Below are 16,219 nucleotides of genomic sequence, written 5' to 3'. Positions count from 1 at the left end.
TTGCATTTATATTTGATTTAGACCTCTATTTTTTAACAATAAGTATTAGGTGCTGTCGAGTGCTTGTCAGTTGTAGAACTATGAATTATTCTTTACAAATCAGAATGCTGGTGGTTCAGAAGTATTCAAGACGATATGTATTAGATGCACTCAAGTGCTTGTCAGTTGTAGAACTATGAATTATTCTTTACAAATCAGAATGCTGGTGGTTCAGAAGTGTTCAAGACGATATGTATTAGATGCACTCAAGTGCTTGTCAGTTGTAGAACTATGAATTATTCTTTACAAATCAGAATGCTGGTGGTTCAGAAGTGTTCAAGACGATGTGGGATGAGGAAATTTCCAATAACTTTTCTTTGACAAATGTACACTCAAGTGCTTGTCAGTTGTAGAACTATGAATTATTCTTTACAAATCAGAATTCTGGTGGTTCAGAAGTATTCAAGACGATGTGGGATGAGAAAGTTTCCTATGATTTGTGTTTGAAAAAGGTGAAACAAACGGTGTTGGGGAGAATTCCTATGTAAATGATGTTTATAGACTTTACACGTCCATGGGTGGGCTCAAATCACCAGTTAACAGCCAAACTCGCTCACCGATTGCACCACAGAGACACTAAACCCTTGCATTTATATTTGATTTAGACCTCTATTTCTTAACAATAAGTATTAGGTGCTCTCGAGTGCTTGTCAGTTGTAGAACTATGAATTATTCTTTACAAATCAGAATGCTGGTGGTTCAGAAGTATTCAAGATGATATGTATTAGATGCACTCAAGTGCTTGTCAGTTGTAGAGCTATGAATTATTCTTTACAAATCAGAATGCTGGTGGTTCAGAAGTATTCAAGACGATGTGGGATGAGAAAATTTCCAATGATTTGTGTTTGAAAAAGGTGAAACAAACGGTGTTGGGGAAAATTCCTTTGTAAATGATGTTTATAGACTTTACACGTCCATGGGTGGGCTCAAATCACCAGTTAACAGCCAAACTCGCTCACCGATTGCATCACAGAGACACTAAACCCTTGCATTTATATTTGATTTAGACCTCTATTTCTTAACAATAAGTATTAGGTGCTCTCGAGTGCTTGTCAGTTGTAGAACTATGAATTATTCTTTACAAATCAGAATGCTGGTGGTTCAGAAGTATTCAAGACGATATGTATTAGATGCACTCAAGTGCTTGTCAGTTGTAGAGCTATGAATTATTCTTTACAAATCAGAATGCTGGTGGTTCAGAAGTATTCAAGACGATGTGGGATGAGAAAATTTCCAATGATTTGTGTTTGAAAAAGGTGAAACAAACGGTGTTGGGGAAAATTCCTTTGTAAATGATGTTTATAGACTTTACACGTCCATGGGTGGGCTCAAATCACCAGTTAACAGCCAAACTCGCTCACCGATTGCACCACAGAGACACTAAACCCTTGCATTTATATTTGATTTAGACCTCTATTTCTTAACAATAAGTATTAGGTGCTCTCGAGTGCTTGTCAGTTGTAGAACTATGAATTATTCTTTACAAATCAGAATGCTGGTGGTTCAGAAGTATTCAAGACGATATGTATTAGATGCACTCAAGTGCTTGTCAGTTGTAGAACTATGAATTATTCTTTACAAATCAGAATGCTGGTGGTTCAGAAGTGTTCAAGACGATATGTATTAGATGCACTCAAGTGCTTGTCAGTTGTAGAACTATGAATTATTCTTTACAAATGAGAATGCTGGTGGTTCAGAAGTGTTCAAGACGATGTGGGATGAGGAAATTTCCAATAACTTTTCTTTGACAAATGTACATCAAGCAGCTTTGGCGAAAATTAATTTGTATGTGATGTCTAAAGAATTTACACGTCCCTGGGTGGGCTCGAACCACCAGCCTTCCGGTTAACAGCCGAACGCGCTGACCGATTGCGCCACAGAGACATTTTGCCCTTGGTTTTGGATTTCATTTAGAGCCCTATTACACAACAATATGTACTAGATGCACTCAAGTGCTTGTCAGTTGTAGAACTATGAATTATTCTTTACAAATGAGAATGCTGGTGGTTCAGAAGTGTTCAAGACGATGTGGGATGAGGAAATTTCCAATAACTTTTCTTTGACAAATGTACATCAAGCAGCTTTAGCGAAAATTAATTTGTATGTGATGTCTAAAGACTTTACACGTCCCTGGGTGGGCTCGAACCACCAGCCTTCCGGTTAACAGCCGAACGCGCTGACCGATTGCGCCGCAGAGACATTTTGCCCTTTGTTTTGGATTTCATTTAGAGCCCTATTACACATCAATATGTACTAGATGCACTCAAGTGCTTGTCAGTTGTAGAACTATGAATTATTCTTTACAAATCAGAATTCTGGTGGTTCAGAAGTATTCAAGACGATGTGGGATGAGGAAATTTCCTATGATTTGTGTTTGAAAAAGGTGAAACAAACGGTGTTGGGGAAAATTCCTTTGTAAATGATGTTTATAGACTTTACACGTCCATGGGTGGGCTCAAATCACCAGTTAACAGCCAAACTCGCTCACCGATTGCACCACAGAGACACTAAACCCTTGCATTTATATTTGATTTAGACCTCTATTTCTTAACAATAAGTATTAGGTGCTCTCGAGTGCTTGTCAGTTGTAGAACTATGAATTATTCTTTACAAATCAGAATGCTGGTGGTTCAGAAGTATTCAAGACGATATGTATTAGATGCACTCAAGTGCTTGTCAGTTGTAGAGCTATGAATTATTCTTTACAAATCAGAATGCTGGTGGTTCAGAAGTATTCAAGACGATGTGGGATGAGAAAATTTCCAATGATTTGTGTTTGAAAAAGGTGAAACAAACGGTGTTGGGGAGAATTCCTATGTAAATGATGTTTATAGACTTTACACGTCCATGGGTGGGCTCAAACCACCAGTTAACAGCCAAACTCGCTCACCGATTGCGCCACAGAGACACTAAACCCTTGCATTTATATTTGATTTAGACCTCTATTTCTTAACAATAAGTATTAGGTGCTGTCGAGTGCTTGTCATTTGTAGAACTATGAATTATTCTTTACAAATGAGAATGCTGGTGGTTCAGAAGTATTCAAGACGATATGTATTAGATGCACTCAAGTGCTTGTCAGTTGTAGAGCTATGAATTATTCTTTACAAATCAGAATTCTGGTGGTTCAGAAGTATTCAAGACGATGTGGGATGAGGAAATTTCCTATGATTTGTGTTTGAAAAAGGTGAAACAAACGGTGTTGGGGAAAATTCCTTTGTAAATGATGTTTATAGACTTTAAACGTCCATGGGTGGGCTCAAATCACCAGTTAACAGCCAAACTCGCTCACCGATTGCACCACAGAGACACTAAACCCTTGCATTTATATTTGATTTAGACCTCTATTTCTTAACAATAAGTATTAGGTGCTCTCGAGTGCTTGTCAGTTGTAGAACTATGAATTATTCTTTACAAATGAGAATGCTGGTGGTTCAGAAGTGTTCAAGACGATATGTATTAGATGCACTCAAGTGCTTGTCAGTTGTAGAGCTATGAATTATTCTTTACAAATCAGAATGCTGGTGGTTCAGAAGTATTCAAGACGATGTGGGATGAGAAAATTTCCAATGATTTGTGTTTGAAAAAGGTGAAACAAACGGTGTTGGGGAAAATTCCTTTGTAAAAGATGTTTATAGACTTTACACGTCCATGGGTGGGCTCGAACCACCAGCCTTCCAGTTAACAGCCGAACGCGCTGACCGATTGCACCACAGAGACATTTTGCCTTTGGTTTTGGATTTCATTTAGAGCCCTATTACACAACAACATGTATTAGATGCACTCAAGTGCTTGTCAGTTGTAGAACTATGAATTATTCTTTACAAATCAGAATGCTGGTGGTTCAGAAGTATTCAAGACGATATGTATTAGATGCACTCAAGTGCTTGTCAGTTGTAGAACTATGAATTATTCTTTAAAAATCAGAATGCTGGTGGTTCAGAAGTAATCAAGACAATGTGGGATGAGGAAATTTCCTATGATTTGTGTTTGAAAAAGGTGAAACAACCGGTGTTGGGGAAAATTTCTTTGTAAATGATGTTTATAGACTTTACACGTCCATGGGTGGGCTCAAACCACCAGTTAACAGCCAAACTCGCTCACCGATTGCGCCACAGAGACACTAAACCCTTGCATTTATATTTGATTTAGACCTCTATTTCTTAACAATAAGTATTAGGTGCTGTCGAGTGCTTGTCAGTTGTAGAACTATGAATTATTCTTTACAAATGAGAATGCTGGTGGTTCAGAAGTGTTCAAGAGGATGTGGGATGAGGAAATTTCCAATAACTTTTCTTTGACAAATGTACATCAAGCAGCTTTGGCGAAAATTAATTTGTATGTGATGTCTAAAGACTTTACACGTCCCTGGGTGGGCTCGAACCACCAGCCTTCCGGTTAACAGCCGAACGCGCTGACCGATTGCGCCACAGAGACATTTTGCCCTTTGTTTTGGATTTCATTTAGAGCCCTATTACACATCAATATGTACTAGATGCACTCAAGTGCTTGTCAGTTGTAGAACTATGAATTATTCTTTACAAATCAGAATTCTGGTGGTTCAGAAGTATTCAAGACGATGTGGGATGAGGAAATTTCCTATGATTTGTGTTTGAAAAAGGTGAAACAAACGGTGTTGGGGAGAATTCCTATGTAAATGATGTTTATAGACTTTACACGTCCATGGGTGGGCTCAAACCACCAGTTAACAGCCAAACTCGCTCACCGATTGCGCCACAGAGACACTAAACCCTTGCATTTATATTTGATTTAGACCTCTATTTCTTAACAATAAGTATTAGGTGCTGTCGAGTGCTTGTCATTTGTAGAACTATGAATTATTCTTTACAAATGAGAATGCTGGTGGTTCAGAAGTATTCAAGACGATATGTATTAGATGCACTCAAGTGCTTGTCAGTTGTAGAGCTATGAATTATTCTTTACAAATCAGAATGCTGGTGGTTCAGAAGTATTCAAGACGATGTGGGATGAGAAAATTTCCAATGATTTGTGTTTGAAAAAGGTGAAACAAACGGTGTTGGGGAAAATTCCTTTGTAAATGATGTTTATAGACTTTACACGTCCATGGGTGGGCTCAAATCACCAGTTAACAGCCAAACTCGCTCACCGATTGCACCACAGAGACACTAAACCCTTGCATTTATATTTGATTTAGACCTCTATTTCTTAACAATAAGTATTAGGTGCTCTCGAGTGCTTGTCAGTTGTAGAACTATGAATTATTCTTTACAAATCAGAATGCTGGTGGTTCAGAAGTATTCAAGACGATATGTATTAGATGCACTCAAGTGCTTGTCAGTTGTAGAACTATGAATTATTCTTTACAAATCAGAATGCTGGTGGTTCAGAAGTGTTCAAGACGATGTGGGATGAGGAAATTTCCAATAACTTTTCTTTGACAAATGTACATCAAGCAGCTTTGGCGAAAATTAATTTGTATGTGATGTCTAAAGAATTTACACGTCCCTGGGTGGGCTCGAACCACCAGCCTTCCAGTTAACAGCCGAACGCGCTGACCGATTGCACCACAGAGACATTTTGCCCTTGGTTTTGGATTTCATTTAGAGCCCTATTACACAACAATATGTATTAGATGCACTCAAGTGCTTGTCAGTTGTAGAGCTATGAATTATTCTTTACAAATCAGAATGCTGGTGGTTCAGAAGTATTCAAGACGATATGTATTAGATGCACTCAAGTGCTTGTCAGTTGTAGAACTATGAATTATTCTTTAAAAATCAGAATGCTGGTGGTTCAGAAGTAATCAATACAATGTGGGATGAGGAAATTTCCTATGATTTGTGTTTGAAAAAGGTGAAACAAACGGTGTTGGGGAAAATTCCTTTGTAAATGATGTTTATAGACTTTACACGTCCATGGGTGGGCTCAAACCACCAGTTAACAGCCAAACTCGCTCACCGATTGTGCCACAGAGACACTAAACCCTTGCATTTATATTTGATTTAGACCTCTATTTCTTAACAATAAGTATTAGGTGCTGTCGAGTGCTTGTCAGTTGTAGAACTATGAATTATTCTTTACAAATGAGAATGCTGGTGGTTCAGAAGTGTTCAAGACGATGTGGGATGAGGAAATTTCCAATAACTTTTCTTTGACAAATGTACATCAAGCAGCTTTGGCGAAAATTAATTTGTATGTGATGTCTAAAGACTTTACACGTCCCTGGGTGGGCTCGAACCACCAGCCTTCCGGTTAACAGCCGAACGCGCTGACCGATTGCGCCACAGAGACATTTTGCCCTTTGTTTTGGATTTCATTTAGAGCCCTATTACACATCAATATGTACTAGATGCACTCAAGTGCTTGTCAGTTGTAGAACTATGAATTATTCTTTACAAATCAGAATTCTGGTGGTTCAGAAGTATTCAAGACGATGTGGGATGAGAAAATTTCCAATGATTTGTGTTTGAAAAAGGTGAAACAAACGGTGTTGGGGAAAATTCCTTTGTAAATGATGTTTATAAACTTTACACGTCCATGGGTGGGCTCGAACCACCAGCCTTCCAGTTAACAGCCGAACGCGCTGACCAATTGCACCACAGAGACATTTTGCCTTTGGTTTTGGATTTCATTTAGAGCCCTATTACACAACAACATGTATTAGATGCACTCAAGTGCTTGTCAGTTGTAGAACTATGAATTATTCTTTACAAATCAGAATGCTGGTGGTTCAGAAGTATTCAAGACGATATGTATTAGATGCACTCAAGTGCTTGTCAGTTGTAGAACTATGAATTATTCTTTAAAAATCAGAATGCTGGTGGTTCAGAAGTAATCAAGACGATGTGGGATGAGGAAATTTCCTATGATTTGTGTTTGAAAGAGGTGAAACAACCGGTGTTGGGGAAAATTTCTTTGTAAATGATGTTTATAGACTTTACACGTCCATGGGTGGGCTCAAACCACCAGTTAACAGCCAAACTCGCTCACCGATTGCGCCACAGAGACACTAAACCCTTGCATTTATATTTGATTTAGACCTCTATTTCTTAACAATAAGTATTAGGTGCTGTCGAGTGCTTGTCAGTTGTAGAACTATGAATTATTCTTTACAAATGAGAATGCTGGTGGTTCAGAAGTGTTCAAGAGGATGTGGGATGAGGAAATTTCCAATAACTTTTCTTTGACAAATGTACATCAAGCAGCTTTGGCGAAAATTAATTTGTATGTGATGTCTAAAGACTTTACACGTCCCTGGGTAGGCTCGAACCACCAGCCTTCCGGTTAACAGCCGAACGCGCTGACCGATTGCGCCACAGAGACATTTTGCCCTTTGTTTTGGATTTCATTTAGAGCCCTATTACACATCAATATGTACTAGATGCACTCAAGTGCTTGTCAGTTGTAGAACTATGAATTATTCTTTACAAATCAGAATTCTGGTGGTTCAGAAGTATTCAAGACGATGTGGGATGAGGAAATTTCCTATGATTTGTGTTTGAAAAAGGTGAAACAAACGGTGTTGGGGAAAATTCCTTTGTAAATGATGTTTATAGACTTTACACGTCCATGGGTGGGCTCAAATCACCAGTTAACAGCCAAACTCGCTCACCGATTGCACCACAGAGACACTAAACCCTTGCATTTATATTTGATTTAGACCTCTATTTCTTAACAATAAGTATTAGGTGCTCTCGAGTGCTTGTCAGTTGTAGAACTATGAATTATTCTTTACAAATCAGAATGCTGGTGGTTCAGAAGTATTCAAGACGATATGTATTAGATGCACTCAAGTGCTTGTCAGTTGTAGAGCTATGAATTATTCTTTACAAATCAGAATGCTGGTGGTTCAGGAGTATTCAAGACGATATGGAATGAGGAAATTTCCTCAATTTCAAGCTGTTGAGTGCTTGTCAGTTGTAGAACTATGAATTATTCTTTACAAATCAGAATGCTGGTGGTTCAAAAGTGTTCAAGACGATGTGGGATGAGGAAATTTCCAATAACTTTTCTTTGACAAATGTACATCAAGCAGCTTTGGCGAAAATTAATTTGTATGTGATGTCTAAAGACTTTACACGTCCCTGGGTGGGCTCGAACCACCAGCCTTCCGGTTAACAGCCGAACGCGCTGACCGATTGCGCCACAGAGACATTTTGCCCTTTGTTTTGGATTTCATTTAGAGCCCTATTACACATCAATATGTACTAGATGCACTCAAGTGCTTGTCAGTTGTAGAACTATGAATTATTCTTTACAAATCAGAATTCTGGTGGTTCAGAAGTATTCAAGACGATGTGGGATGAGGAAATTTCCTATGATTTGTGTTTGAAAAAGGTGAAACAAACGGTGTTGGGGAAAATTCCTTTGTAAATGATGTTTATAGACTTTACACGTCCATGGGTGGGCTCAAATCACCAGTTAACAGCCAAACTCGCTCACCGATTGCACCACAGAGACACTAAACCCTTGCATTTATATTTGATTTAGACCTCTATTTCTTAACAATAAGTATTAGGTGCTGTCGAGTGCTTGTCAGTTGTAGAACTATGAATTATTCTTTACAAATCAGAATGCTGGTGGTTCAGGAGTATTCAAGACGATATGGAATGAGGAAATTTCCTCAATTTCAAGCTGTTGAGTGCTTGTCAGTTGTAGAACTATGAATTATTCTTTACAAATGAGAATGCTGGTGGTTCAAAAGTGTTCAAGACGATGTGGGATGAGGAAATTTCCAATAACTTTTCTTTGACAAATGTACATCAAGCAGCTTTGGCGAAAATTAATTTGTATGTGATGTCTAAAGACTTTACACGTCCCTGGGTGGGCTCGAACCACCAGCCTTCCGGTTAACAGCCGAACGCGCTGACCGATTGCGCCACAGAGACATTTTGCCCTTTGTTTTGGATTTCATTTAGAGCCCTATTACACATCAATATGTACTAGATGCACTCAAGTGCTTGTCAGTTGTAGAACTATGAATTATTCTTTACAAATCAGAATTCTGGTGGTTCAGAAGTATTCAAGACGATGTGGGATGAGAAAATTTTCCTATGATTTGTGTTTGAAAAAGGTGAAACAAACGGTGTTGGGGAAAATTCCTTTGTAAATGATGTTTATAGACTTTACACGTCCATGGGTGGGCTCAAATCACCAGTTAACAGCCAAACTCGCTCACCGATTGCACCACAGAGACACTAAACCCTTGCATTTATATTTGATTTAGACCTCTATTTCTTAACAATAAGTATTAGGTGCTCTCGAGTGCTTGTCAGTTGTAGAACTATGAATTATTCTTTCCAAATCAGAATGCTGGTGGTTCAGAAGTATTCAAGACGATATGTATTAGATGCACTCAAGTGCTTGTCAGTTGTAGAGCTATGAATTATTCTTTACAAATCAGAATGCTGGTGGTTCAGAAGTATTCAAGACGATGTGGGATGAGAAAATTTCCAATGATTTGTGTTTGAAAAAGGTGAAACAAACGGTGTTGGGGAAAATTCCTTTGTAAATGATGTTTATAGACTTTACACGTCCATGGGTGGGCTCAAACCACCAGTTAACAGCCAAACTCGCTCACCGATTGCGCCACAGAGACACTAAACCCTTGCATTTATATTTGATTTAGACCTCTATTTCTTAACAATAAGTATTAGGTGCTGTCGAGTGCTTGTCAGTTGTAGAACTATGAATTATTCTTTACAAATCAGAATGCTGGTGGTTCAGAAGTATTCAAGACGATGTGGAATGAGAAATTTTCCTCAATTTCAAGCTGTTGAGTGCTTGTCAGTTGTAGAACTATCAGTTATTCTTTACAAATCAGAATGCTGGTGGTTCAGAAGTATTCAAGACGATGTGGGATGAGGAAATTTCCAATAACTTTGTTTTGACAAATGTACATCAAGCAGCTTTGGCGAAAATTACTTTGTATGTGATGTCTAAAGCCTTTACAAGTCCCTGGGTGGGCTCGAACCACCAGCCTTCCAGTTAACAGCCGAACGCGCTGACCAATTGCGCCACAGAGACATTTCGCCCTTTGTTTTGGGTTTCATTTAGAGCCCTATTACACAACAATATGTATTAGGTGCTGTCGAGTGCTTGTCAGTTGTAGAACTATGAATTATTCTTTAGAAATCAGAATGCTGGTGGTTCAGAAGTATTCAAGACGATGTGGGATGAGGAAATTTACTATGATTTGTGTTTGAAAAAGGTGAAACAAACGGTGTTGGGAAAAATTCCTTTGTAAATGATTTTTATAGACTTTACACGTCCATGGGTGGGCTCAAACCACCAGTTAACAGCCAAACTCACTCACCGATTGCGCCACAGAGACACTAAACCCTTGCATTTATATTTGATTTAGACCTCTATTTCTTAACAATAAGTATTAGGTGCTGTCGAGTGCTTGTCAGTTGTAGAACTATGAATTATTCTTTACAAATCAGAATGCTGGTGGTTCAGAAGTATTCAAGACGATGTGGGATGAGGAAATTTCCAATAACTTTTCTTTGACAAATGTACATCAAGCAGCTTTGGCGAAAATTAATTTGTATGTGATGTCTAAAGACTTTACACGTCCCTGGGTGGGCTTAAACCACCAGCCTTCCGGTTAACAGCCGAATTGGCTGACCGATTGCGCCACAGAGACACTAAACCCTTGCATTTATATTTGATTTAGACCTCTATTTCTTAACAATAAGTATTAGGTGCTGTCGAGTGCTTGTTAGTTGTAGAACTATGAATTATTCTTTACAAATCAGAATGCTGGTGGTTCAGAAGTATTCAAGACGATGTGGGAAGAGGATATTTCCAATGACTAGTGTTTGAAAAAGGTGAGTCAAACGGTGTTGGTGAAATTTTCTTTGTACATGATGTTTAAAGACTTTACACGTCTTTGGGTGGGCTCAAACCACCAGCCTTCTTAACTGCCGAACACACTGACCAATTGCGCCACAGAGACACATGATCCCTAACCGTTGTAGAACTAAGACTTATTCTATATATAGCGTTAAGGTTCAGTGTTGAACCAGGTGTTCTTGATAGCACAACGTGATCACAGCTGTGTGCAAGTGCACACATAGCGCTGTAGTTTCCAGCGCTAGTTTTTCTGTCACAACCGTCGCGGCCAACAGGGGGAGTTTACAATTGGGTCCTGTCAAGCCCCAGCAATTCAAAACCGTACAGGGGGAATTTGTAACAGTTTTGCTTAGGCTCCTTGAGAATATACTGTTTGTAAAAGCAGAGAAATCAAAGTCCACACTATAAACCTCTTTTCTGGGGTTTTTGTTGGCGCCTTGGCTGCCGGCAATAGATCTTGCCAAGGTCACAAAATGTCTGAAAACCTAAGGCAAGAAGCGGCTGCTACAGTTTGCCGGTACTAAAATAAATAGATTGAAAAACTACAACATTTGAAAGACTACTTAGTGGGAAAACTGGTATTTCCCTTCTTTCACTATTTTCTGTAACTTAAAAAGCAAGCTTCTTGCTGAGCAGGGAGTATGCTTGGAAATCAATTAACTCCATTTCATTGTACAGGTTACAATGACTTCAAGTACAGCTGTAACTACTCTAGGTTCTAATTAGCACTGGCTATGTAGTTGTTAAAACTAAAGACTTGAATGTATACACTCTTCATGTTGAGGCTGTTAAAAGCATTACTTTCTGTTGACATGTCCTTGGTCAAGACAAGGGAATGTTGCCAGATTTACTTTCATCATCATCCAAGAGGTTTTTAAACAATGAATTAGCTTACTTACCAGTACTTGTTATTTGTATGTAACTTTAGAGTACAGAGGAGCATTCGTCTATGTAACAGTAATGTATTCAAACACTAGGCAATGAATTGAGGATATAATAATAAGAAAAAGTAATGCCGCCATACCTTTCATCTCTCCCATGTCAAGGGTCTTGCCTAGCTGCTCTAAGAGGTCTGCTCTGGCTGCATTCTTCTTGTGTTTCTTGCCATCATAATGCTGCTGTGCCATGCCGGGGTTGTTAAACCAGGCGTTGCATAACTGGCAGTAGCGGGCTGAGTCTCTGCGCTGTTGCAGGGATGTCAAGGGGGAGGTTTCTGTAAAGCTTTTTACCAGACTGTGGGATGTCTCTGAAAAAAATAAACACAAATTCCTAGTGGTTTTAAAAAGAAAAGACAAAAGCTGCAATTAATGAAAAAAAGAATAATGTGAGAGATTATAAATCCGAATTGGCTAGGTTACTGTGTGTAGCACACACAAAGCATTACAAGTTGGGCACCTTTGCAATCATATAACAAAATTAAAAGGTAAGATCTCCCACTTATGTTTTAACTTAAACATTTTAAAATGCCAGAAAAAGATGAAAGATAGATTTTCTACCAAAAAAGGTTTAAATAATAATCTAGAAATAATCCAAAGATCCTGCTACACAGTTTGAGGGAGTTTTTGAATAATAAAGGCTTAAAACTACATTTAAAGTAACAGCCATTTCATTTATAGAAATGCTTGCTTTGATTTATGCTTTAAACAAAAATGAAGATATTTGTTTTTTGAACCTGAGAAGAATTGCTACATCTGAATAAATGAAATCTAGAATTAAAAAAAGAAATATTATAACAACACAACAGCCTTGTGTCACGCTCGGCAGGAGTAGTAAGGTGAGGACCCACACGTAGCACACACACAGATCTCAGCTTGTGGAGATTGACTGCTCAATCTCCTCAAAGCTCATTGGTCAAACAGGCAGAGGTCAGTCCACAGGTTAACTTAGATGATGGCAGCGGTACAGACAGGGATCAGGCAAAGGCAGTCAGTCTCCAGACAAGGTTCAGCAACAAAAGCAGAGTAAAAAACAAACAGAACAAAGGGGCCACGCAAGGCAAGGTCAAAACGAGACACGGAACTGGTACACGACAGGACTTACTGGGCATGAACGCTGGAAAGTTGACAAAGGAACACGATCAAACAATCTAGCAAGGAGTGGTGTTCTTTTTTGGGGTTTAACTGCGTGTTGCATCCTCAGTGACATTTAAAAACAAATGGTCCCTGCTCCCCCAGCTTCCAAAACACTCCTCAGGCCAACTTCTTTCACTCCTGCTCCCCTCATAATCATACCATTCCTTCCCTTTCTCTCCTGTATTTGTCACACTCAATTATCAGAGCTCTGTTGCTCTTTTCGCCACCCTGTCCACCCACTCATTCCCTTTAATATCCACATGGGCTAGAACCCACATTACCACAATGAGTTTACTTTGCTCTCTTTTCCTGTAGTGACTGTAACACTGACAGAGTGACAAGGAGTGTGGTGAGAACTGGTAATGAAACAAAACAGGAAGTACTGTACCAAATAAAACCGGGCGGGACATAAATATTGAGCATGCTGCTGGAATGAAATCTAGAAAAAAAAAGAAACTAAAAAGGAAATGGTCAAAATAAAACAGGAAATAACACATGTAAATGTTTAATGGCAATGTAAATGGACCCAGAGCTCTATGAAATAAGAAGACAATATCAACCTAATTAACTTTAACACTCCAGTGCTGTCATGAGTCGTGTGTTCAGTCCTTGTTTCTAGTCATTTCCGGTTTTATTTTGACAACTTCCTGCTTAGTTCCTGTTTCCGTTCCAGTCAACTCACTCTTTACTGTCTATACTGTGACTCTCAGCTGCTGTCAATTAGTCATTAGGTTATTTAAGCTCCAGTACTCAACTTGTCTCCTTGCCAGATTGTTTGTTCATGCACTCTATTGTTCAGCCTTTCTAGTAAGTCTGGACCATGGACTTCTAGTAAGTCCATGGTTTTTGATTCGTGCATGTTTTCTGACTGCATCCCTGTTTGTACCTTTGCTGGAGGTTTTCGATTACTGGTTTTGATTCCTGCCTGTCTGACTTCGAGATTGCCTGTTGTTTTTGGAGCTGTCGTTATCAAGTGAACATTCACTCAGTCCGGTCATGCGCTGTGCATGTGGGTTATTCGTCCCCTGCATTTCATGACAAGTGCTTGCCCCTTCCCAAGTCAACATCTAGTGTTATCTAAATTACATTCTATAACGCCAATTAATATTTAAACTGGCAACAAACACAAAAGAGAAGAGGCATAGAAAAAAATAGCTTCTACTTAAAAGCAATAGTTGTACCGAACAGCTCATAAGGGGGCAACACTGTACCACATCTCAAACACACTGTTCTCAGTTAGACAACCTTGTATTGTACTCAGTGTGGTAGCACCAATAGCCTTTTCTTTTAGACATATTAATTAATTATGTCTCTGTAAATATGGAGTTGGACCTATATGCAAACTGAACAGCTCAGTTCCAGTTCATGTGGTTAAGGTCTGTCAAATGTGCAATATGTGCTCTTTTATATATTGTGATTTGTGATTTTTATTTTTCCTTGCACCCAATTTCGTTGTACTGGCTACAAATTACATATTCTATTTTATTCTAGAAGCATTTTACTGTGTTCTTCTGTGAGTCAGAGCTCAGGAGTACAGTAGCAGAGTTTGTATTTTCATTTGATTTTTACATTCAACAGGGTTTGAATCTGTGAAGGGTGACCTCTGTAAATAATGGGCCAATGTAAGCTGTCAGATTCAATTAAATCGCTGTAGTTGCATTAGCAGGAAGATCAGAGGCCAGCTACAAAACAGCAGCCCTGAAGGTGATTTCGATTGAATGCCTTGCTCAGACAAATGTAAGTCAGAAGGCAGGGGTGTGCATCCACCAATACAATAAATACAATAAAGCAATTGAACATTCTGACACATTCTAGTCTTTCTGCCAGCTATTAAATGAAGCTTTTTGCTAGGCTGTTGATTTTAATATAACAATGTATTATTTCATCAAAACTTTTTAGACACAGCATAAAAGTCAAGCAATTACCAAGCAGAACATATGCATGGATAACAGTCTGAACGAGAGACTACAAAAGCAGTGGGGAACTGAAAGACTAAAGTATTTAATGTGGAGGTAACAAAACTAGAAAATAAAAGGAAAAGGAAAAATTGATACAAAGAGAAAGAAAAAGAGAAAAACTCCAAACTGCTTTCAGAGTTCTTGTTTGTTAAGGGTAGTGATAAATTTACATGCCATTATTTTCAGTGCTTACAGGGAGAAAGCTCAACTTAAGACACAAATTTCTAGTCTGGTTTTGTCAAAGAAATGTAAACATCACTCTGAAATATCACGTAATTCCTCTGCAGATAACTGCTGCAAACAATATCTTTTTTTAAAATTAGCAAACTATAACTTATTTCAATTTAAAAACTTTATTTTAATCTTTATTTTAAATATTCATGAATATTAGGAAATCTAGCTACAGGGGTTGCAAGCCAGTGACTTCTGTGCCAGTCCCAAGCCCAGATAAATAGAGTTATATCAGGAAGGGCATCCAGCATAAAATTTGCGTAGAATTGAGGCTAGGGACTTGTAATGTTGGTACAATGACAGGGAAAAGCAGATATCTGGCAGACATTATCGCGAGAATGTAGAGAGAACATGATGCAGATACCTCCAGGGATCAAATATTACTTAACATATTTTAATATGAAAGTAATTTATCATCATCAGTGTCTGTGCTGTGTTATGTCTGTGCATTATTCTAGTTCAATATAATCATGCTGCTTTAATATTAATCGTGCTGCTTAGAAGCGCACCATTTATATCTAAAGTCTTCTAAGTTCTATACTGAGCAGCAGATATTTATAACATGCTGAGCAGGAGAGCTCTGCAGTACTATGGATAATCCAACAGGCATACAAAAGGGTGAAACCCTTTTCTCCACCATTAGAGCAATTGTGGAGTTGCTTATTCTGAAAAAAGCAGGATCAAAAACCTGAAAGTGTTATATTTCGCCTCAGCTCAGTTCAGAATGTAAGGTTCAACAGCATGATCAAGCTGCAGATGGTATCACCTCTGCATGGTAGCAAGTTTGAAGAAAAGACTGTTTTATTGATGTATTATAGGTTGAAGCATCAACAAGAAAAAGGAGATTCATAAGCTTTAGACACATATGTAGTGTTACAGTACAGTAAAAGGAACAACCTCTGAAAGGATTGCTGCTTTTTAAGGCAGTTACAATTGACATTGATATTTAAAAATACATTTTATGAAGGAATCACCAGTGCACTATTGTATGAGTCATACTTACCCCATGGTCTTGATTCATCATCATCGAATCATGAAGACAGAACACATGCCACATTTGATAACTGGCAGCCATGTAAT

The 16,219-nt window shown here is 38.5% G+C and overlaps 1 protein-coding gene and 9 non-coding genes across 10 annotated transcripts in view; all 10 read right to left on the bottom strand.

Annotated features, from left to right (window-relative positions):
* Positions 1 to 16,219, bottom strand: part of zmat4a (zinc finger, matrin-type 4a) — a 125,175-nt gene that overhangs the window by 91,956 nt on the left and 17,000 nt on the right. Inside the window, exon 5 of the mRNA XM_029163503.3 lies at positions 11,903 to 12,124. Coding sequence (XP_029019336.1) covers positions 11,903 to 12,124 — 222 coding nt within the window. The remainder of the gene's footprint in view (positions 1 to 11,902; positions 12,125 to 16,219) is intronic.
* trnan-guu (transfer RNA asparagine (anticodon GUU)) lies at positions 1,850 to 1,923 on the bottom strand. Its single transcript has one exon. It is a non-coding gene; the product is annotated as a tRNA-Asn (tRNA).
* On the bottom strand, positions 2,165 to 2,238 carry trnan-guu (transfer RNA asparagine (anticodon GUU)). The gene has a single exon. It is a non-coding gene; the product is annotated as a tRNA-Asn (tRNA).
* Positions 4,403 to 4,476, bottom strand: trnan-guu (transfer RNA asparagine (anticodon GUU)). The gene has a single exon. It is a non-coding gene; the product is annotated as a tRNA-Asn (tRNA).
* Positions 5,522 to 5,595, bottom strand: trnan-guu (transfer RNA asparagine (anticodon GUU)). The gene has a single exon. It is a non-coding gene; the product is annotated as a tRNA-Asn (tRNA).
* Positions 6,239 to 6,312, bottom strand: trnan-guu (transfer RNA asparagine (anticodon GUU)). Its single transcript has one exon. It is a non-coding gene; the product is annotated as a tRNA-Asn (tRNA).
* Positions 7,271 to 7,344, bottom strand: trnan-guu (transfer RNA asparagine (anticodon GUU)). Its single transcript has one exon. It is a non-coding gene; the product is annotated as a tRNA-Asn (tRNA).
* trnan-guu (transfer RNA asparagine (anticodon GUU)) lies at positions 8,101 to 8,174 on the bottom strand. Its single transcript has one exon. It is a non-coding gene; the product is annotated as a tRNA-Asn (tRNA).
* trnan-guu (transfer RNA asparagine (anticodon GUU)) lies at positions 8,836 to 8,909 on the bottom strand. The gene has a single exon. It is a non-coding gene; the product is annotated as a tRNA-Asn (tRNA).
* Positions 9,974 to 10,047, bottom strand: trnan-guu (transfer RNA asparagine (anticodon GUU)). The gene has a single exon. It is a non-coding gene; the product is annotated as a tRNA-Asn (tRNA).

The sequence above is a fragment of the Betta splendens genome, chromosome 9 (genome assembly GCF_900634795.4).
Source record: "Betta splendens chromosome 9, fBetSpl5.4, whole genome shotgun sequence".
NCBI classification, from domain to species: Eukaryota; Metazoa; Chordata; class Actinopteri; order Anabantiformes; family Osphronemidae; genus Betta; species Betta splendens.
The sequence above is the reverse complement of the archived record's forward strand: the minus strand, read 5'-3'. Positions and strand labels throughout refer to the sequence as shown.